Raw genomic sequence first — 7,398 nt, 5'->3', positions numbered from 1 at the left:
AAAATGTCTAGGAAGAAAATCTAAGAATTGTGTTAAGATGGTTCTTTCACATGGAACTATATGAAACCTGGGAAGTAAGAAACACAAATGTCACACAAAATTGTGTCACCTCCTGTGACTTAGAGGGTAAGTTGCTCAGGGTTTCAGGTAGACTAGGGGAAAAATTCTTCCTGGTAACAAAGTAACTAAATGCATTAAAAGTCAGGTTATACTTGAACTTTGTGGGTATTAATTTCCATTTAATGTATTTTTCTCCTTTTTTTGTATACAATATTAAGCTGAGTTAAGAATGGACCAAAGGAAGTTGATTTTAGACAGGATTTCAGCAAAGCATTAAAAGCAGATCAATGCTCCTCCGGCAGCTGATGTAAAAGTAACAGAGACAGAAGTGGAACAACCATGTGGGAAAGGTTAACCTAGGATTGCAGAATCATGACTGTGAATTTAGACACCCCTTCCCACTGTCTGATTCTTATAGGATAAGCCTTAATAAATCTGGGTTTCTCACTTGTTTGATTTTCAGATAACTAGAGATAACTAGATACCTATACATACATATATAGTTAGATTTTTTGATTAATTTGACAGGGCACTTCTAAGTCTCAGAATGCACTATTAGGATTTCATGAAGCAACAAAACAAACAAACAATGACAACAGCAAATATGGGTGTGTTTGTATTTCTGTGTACATAATTTCATTACTGAAGAGTTATATGAGGGTACCTTAAAAGGTTCATGGAAAGATTTGTATTATCTTTTACTTCTATTTTTCCAGGAACTTTTGGACATACCCTTCTACTGCATTCAAGCTAATGATGTGAAAACACATTAAATCAATTATAATATTTGTATTTAAGGAAATAACAAGCAGCTGTTGAAGGTATGTTGCAAAGAAATATTTTGATAGGGAAAATTGTTCATGATATATTTCTAAATGATAAAAAGATTTAAATAATCAATACGGTTCATATAATTTTAAATTTTATATATGAAAATAAATTTAGAGTAAAAATGTATAAACGCTTATAATACTAAAAATGATTACTATTGTATGTTTTCTCATTAGTCTTTCAATTTGCATTTCATAATGCTTTTCTAAGAAGCTTTTAAAACTTGATGTCACAATCTCATAGAAGGTAGGAACCACCTTATGAACACAATGAACCACACTCTTGAAATGTTAATCTCTAAATCTAGAATGTTCAAAAGTAAGAAATAAGGCAAGAAAATAATATAAACCAGTTAATAAGGTGCTACAATTAAAAAGACATTTTAAAATAAAAATAAAATATTAAATAGTATCAGGACCAATTTCTTTCACGCTAATGTTAATTTAATGAAAGAGACTGACTTCCTAAAGAAAGTCAATTAAGTTATATTCAGTTTTCAGAAGTAACCTTGAGAATATATTGTCCCTTGTAACAATTTTTATATTTTTCCAAATTACACACTCATACTTTTAAATGAAGATACCAGAAATTCATGATATCCTTGTGATAAAAACTTGATAAAATATAAATATTTATTATAAAAATACAAATTATTAAAAGTTCAAAAAGATATTGGTTTATAAATACGACTCTTAATTAAAAGCAAACAGAACTTTGTGTAGACATAGGTGTTTTGTGACTAAAGTGGTGAATATACAAGGTGAGCATGAAATATCTGGGCCTATCAGAGGTAAAAAAAAAAAAATGCTCAAAAATGGGGAGAAGATGCTAAAAGGACAGAGAAGCAAGCTTGGAAAGTCCAAATAAAGAAAAGTTAAGCTTCAAAAAATAATAATAAAAATAACACAAAACCATTGGATAAAAAAATTTAGCATCCATAGTGATGGACGAATAAATAGAAAGTTAGGTAGATAGATAGATAGATAGATAGATAGATAGATAGATAGATAGATAGATAGATAGATAGATAGATAGATAGATAGATAGAAAGAAAGAAGGATGGATATATGGATGAATGGATGTGTGGATAAACGGGTGGATGATACATTTATTTATATTAAAATTGCCAACTAATAAATGTAAAAGCAATGATGTGGTAGAACAACACATTTGCAGTGATCATTACTATATAATTGACTCAGACAAGATAATCAATGCATGCTAAAACTAGTGACTAGTTCCCTATTGAAACAAGATACTTATATAATAAGCTTAAATATGCCTCAGAAATTAATTAGGGAAAATAATAATTATGTAATGGAGATAATTGGGAAGCACAATCTTTATCAAGTTATCCAAGTTAACTTCAGCAATAATTACACAAATTCACATTATGCAACCACTCACAATGCACTGAGAAGAGCATTTGTTTTCTTGCAGAAAGTAAATATTCAGAGTCAAAACATGAAGAACATTGTATAATCCCAGTTTTAGGAATATTCTACTAAGGAGCTGCTGTATAATCTCAAAATGTCAATGTTTGAAAAAGCACCAAAAGACATAATAAATGTTCCAGATGCAAGGAAACCAAAGATAGATGATATTAAACATAATAAGCAATCTTACATTATGTCCTGGGTTGGTAAGAGTGGAAGGAGAAAATACTGCAGATTAGAGAAAAGAACCATGTCAATGTTAAATTTTCTGAGTTGGTTAATTATATTGTCGTTGGGTTAGTGAATGTCTTTTTTCTTGGTGAAAAAATGAGGAATTGGGGGGTAAATGGGCATCTTGTCTATACTTTAATTCCAAATGCTTCTTGTATATAGTGAGAAACAAAATAAGACAAGAATGTAGGAAATGTGAGCCTGTGCTGGATCTGCACTGAAGTATATGGAAGTACTTTGCCTAATTTTTGACACATTCCTGTAAGTTAAAGTTTATTTCATAATAAAGTGTTCAAAAGAGAAAAGTTACAAATCTTGAAAAGCTGGAGAAGTTGTTAAATAGGAAAAAGCATAAAAATTTTCTCAGAACTCATTCGGAGATAAATAACTAATTTTCATTGGTTTTACAGTTCTGACCTTTCTATCACACTCCAGGCCTTGACAGACTGTCATTAAGGAATGGGTGGCAACCAATCATGGGTCACAGAATTCACCCTGGTGGGATTCCAGCTCAGTGCAGACATGGAGGTGCTCCTCTTCTGGATCTTCTCCCTGTTCTATATCGCCAGCCTGTTGGCAAATGGCACAATCTTGGGACTGATCTGTCTGGACCTTAGACTGCATACTCCCATGTACTTGTTTCTCTCACATCTGGCCATCATTGACATTTCCTACACTTCCAACAATGTCCCCAAAATGCTGGCAAATCTTGTGAACCAGAAAAAAACCATCTCCTTTGTTCCGTGCATAATGCAGACATTCTTGTATTTGGGTTTTGCTGCTACTGAGTGCATGATCTTGGTGGTGATGTCTTATGACAGATTTGTGGCCGTCTGCCACCCTCTCCAGTACACTGTCATTATGAGCTGGAGAGTGTGCACAGTACTGTCTGTCACTTCCTGGGCATGTGGATTCATTCTGGCCCTGGTAAATGTAATTCTCCTTCTAAGGTTGCCCTTCTGTGGACCCCAAAATGTAAACCACCTTTTCTGTGAAATTCTGTCTGTCCTCAAGCTGGCCTGTGCTGACACCTGGATCAACCAAGAGGTCCTGTTTGCTTCCTCTGTGTTTGTCTTAGTCGTACCCCTTTGCTTAATGCTTGTCTCTTACATGCAGATCATCTGGGTCATCCTAAAGATCCAGTCAAAAGAGGGTCGTATAAAGGCCTTTTCCACATGTTCCTCCCACCTCTGTGTGGTTGGGCTCTTCTTTGGCATAGCCATGATGGTTTATGTGGTCCCAGACTCTAATCAACGAGGGGAGCTAGAGAAAATGTTGTCCCTATTTCACAGTCTCTTTTACCCAATGCTGAACCCCCTCATCTACAGCCTGAGGAATGCTCAGGTGAAGGACGCCTTCCACAGAGCATTAAAAAAGATGACGTCCATGTGAGGCATGAGTGGAATGTTGGTTCCGTAGGAATTTCCTTTAAAATCACATGGTTGGGGGCCGGCCCCATGGCTCACTTGGGAGAGTGAGGCACTGGGAGCACCGGGCCGGGCCGTGGGTTTGGATCCTATATAGGGATGGCCGGTGCGCTCACTGGCTGGAGTGGTGCGGGCAGCACCAAGGCAAGGGTTGCGATCCCCTTACCGGTAAAAAAAAAATAAAAAATAAAAATTCACATGGTTGGTAATTCAAAAATCAGAAAAAAAATTTCCAATTACAAGTGCTCTGAAAATCTGGCAAAATTACAGTAAAAAATATAATACATTGTTATAATTTCCAGTATGTTCCTCACCCTCTCCACTGAAAACTCTTTGTGGAGAATGAACTCGGTGTCTGAATTAAATGCCAAAATTGAGGGTCACTTCTTTTTGTCATAGAAAAGCTATATTCCCCTATATATTTGTATCAGTTTTTTGGCATTTTATTGCAAAATATGCACTTTGAAAGAAAAGCAAACTAAACTCAAAGCAAGTAGATAGAATGAAATAATATATATTAGACTGGATATAAATGAAATAGAGTGGAAAACCAATACATAAAATCAATGAAAGCAGAAGTTGGTTCTTTGGAAAGATTAACAAAATTGACAACTTTAGCTAGGTTGACCAACAACAAAAAAGAGGCAGAAAGAACGCACAAATTACTATAGAATACTTATGTTACCTTAAAAGAACTGTTTGTAGAAAAATTGAAATTAAACATGCTGCTGGTAAGGGATCAAAAGAAATGGAGGAGCACGGCAGAGGAAATCTATATTCTCTTTGAGAATATCTGAATAATCATACGCAGTCTGTTGGTAGAAATATAGACATTAAAAGTACTTCTGGTGAGGGCCTGGAAGGAAATAAGCAATATTTTATTACAACTAGAGCAAAGGGGATCCTTATTGCATTGTGGCACAAAACTTAGCTAAATTGTGCCCGTATGTGGAAAACAGACTTTGCAAACAATGATCTTGAAATTTTAGGTGAGTAGATTTCCAACCAAAGTATTTAGATAAGTCCCATTTCTGCTTGTTTTTTTATAGTAAAATGTGAGAGGAATGAGATAGACTGAGGAAAAAATCTTTTAAGCAAAGAAGAAACAGGAATTAATGATTGGTATAATTTCAGTCTATCTAGATTGCAGAAGATGCCAAATTTGGAGATTCGTTGTCAGGAAGCATACTCTGGAGAGAAAGCCAAGGATTTTGCTGAACATATTTTTCTACTGCTTCAAGAGAATCAAAGTTAGAGTGTTAAACTACCCAGACGGTTCTCAAGAAATTAGTCATCTACTCATAGATGTCTTTACCATTCTCTGCCAAAGCCAATACTAGGAAAGTAGCCAGGATAGATCAATAGAGGAACCACTTGTATAAAGGGGAATATAAAAGGGGCATATGTGAGACATCCACAAGATTTTTGAAAATACGTTAGCAGAAACACTGCCAGATTGGGCTAAAAGGGATAGAGCAAGGACAAAATGAAAGAAAACTGTCACACTCCCTAGATCTACTCGCTGGAAACAGCCTGATAAAACTACAAAGCTACAAACACCTGCCACCCTTCATGAAAAGAAGGTTGGAATTAGAGGCTAAAGGAACAAGGGTTATTACCAGATCCTGAAACACAATGGAAAGTACACTGCTGTATTTGAACACTTCTTGGGATGATACACTTTTCTTTCATTTTCTCCTTTCTTGAATGAGAATGTTTATAACTGGTACTCTCATTTGGGGGAGTAGATAACTCATTTTCTAGTTTTACAGGTTGACACATGTTGCTGAAGTTTGTCCTAGGATGGATGACACTCAGGATCTAATCTATACATGAATTAAATGATGATATTGGAGACATTTGAACAGATGATATTATGTGAGATTTTGCATTTCAATTGATGATGTAATGAGTTGAAGCTTGAGATCAGGAATGAGACAAATGAAATTTGCATGGTAGATGGACATCAGTATTTGGTGGGCCAGAGAATGAACTCTGGTAGACAGAATAGTGTCTGTCAAAGATGTCCACATCCCAATCCTGGAACTTCAGTATATGTTACTTTACATGCAATAAAGAATTCACAGGTATAATTAAGGTAAAGATCAAGGTGGTGAACTTAACATGAATTATGTGTCTAGGCCCAATGTAATCACAAGGTGTTTTCTTTTTATTTTTGCTTTTGTTTTCTTTTCTTTTCTCTTGTTTATAAGATGGAGGCAGGAGAATAGAGACAACGTTCTAAACTCTGGCTTTGAAGATGGAGGAAAGTGGCCATAACCTATAGGATGCAGGCAGCCTCTGGAAGCTGTACAGGGCAGGGATATCGACTGTCTTTTAATTCCTTTTGAATTCAGAAAGGACACAACACAGTGAACAGATTTTAGACATTGGACCTATAGAATTATAAGATAATAAATTTGAGTTGTTATAAGCCACTATGTTTGTGGTAATATGATTCAGCAGCAGCAAGAAGGAGAAATAAGGACCTTCCAAAACAAGCAAAAACAGGAAATTCATCACAACTGAACTGTCCTCACAAAAAAATGCTTAAGGGAGAGTTACAACTGAAAATAAAAGGATTATAATTACTATCATGGAAACACATGAAAGTATAAAACTCAGAAGTATAGATAAATTTATAATCATATTCAGAATATTCTAGGGATGTAATCATGCTAAGTAAATCATTTTCATCCTCTAGTATGCAGGTTTAAAGTCACAAAATGTCAAAAACTTTAACAACTGCAACTAACGGCTGAGAAAAAAAACAGACGAAGATATAAATTAAGGCAACCAAAATACAAATGGATGGGAGATGAAATGTCTAGAGTACTTTTATGCAATCAAAGTTAAGATTATCTACTTAAAATAATCTATTATAATTAGGAGGCTCTTTATGGTAGTCCCATAGTAATCACAAAGAAAGAAATTGCAGTATATACACACAAGACAAAGCTTAGCATCACAGAGGGAAACAACAAGAGGGGAAGAAAGGAACAAAGGATTGACAAAACATTCTGAAAACAATAAACAAAATGGCAGGAGTAAGTCCATACCAATCAGTAATGCTGAATATAAAAGGGCTAAACTTTTCAATTAAAAGATACAGAGTGGCTGAATAGACAGGAAATAAAAAACAACAAGACCCAACTATATGCATCTTACAAGAGATTTATCTCACTGTTAAAGAAAAACATAGACTGAAAGTGAAGAGATGGGAAAAGATATTCCATGCAAATGAAAACCAAAAGCAAGCAAGAGGAGCCATATTTATGTCAGATAAAATATATCCCAAGTCAAAAACTGTAAAAAGAGTCGAAAAAGGTTATTATATTATGACAAATGGGTCACTTCAACAAGAGAAAATAACAACCTTAAATATATATAGACACAACACTGGGGTATCAAAA

General features: G+C 34.8%; 1 protein-coding gene across 1 annotated transcript; it reads left to right on the top strand.

The window, feature by feature from the left end:
* The first annotated feature begins 3,017 nt into the window (after positions 1–3,017).
* On the top strand, positions 3,018–3,950 carry LOC134379936 (olfactory receptor 2A2-like). Its single transcript, XM_063099340.1, has one exon. The coding sequence runs from the start codon at positions 3,018–3,020 to the stop codon at positions 3,948–3,950; it is 933 nt and encodes a 310-aa protein (XP_062955410.1).
* The last annotated feature ends 3,448 nt before the right edge of the window (positions 3,951–7,398 follow it).

Source organism: Cynocephalus volans, chromosome 6 (assembly GCF_027409185.1).
Source record: "Cynocephalus volans isolate mCynVol1 chromosome 6, mCynVol1.pri, whole genome shotgun sequence".
NCBI lineage: Eukaryota > Metazoa > Chordata > Mammalia > Dermoptera > Cynocephalidae > Cynocephalus > Cynocephalus volans.
The sequence above is the reverse complement of the archived record's forward strand: the minus strand, read 5'-3'. Positions and strand labels throughout refer to the sequence as shown.

Coding starts and splice junctions, on each gene's coding strand:
- LOC134379936 (XM_063099340.1), top strand. CDS start 3,018: ATGGGTGGCAACCAATCATGGGTCACAGAATTCACCCTGGTGGGATTC.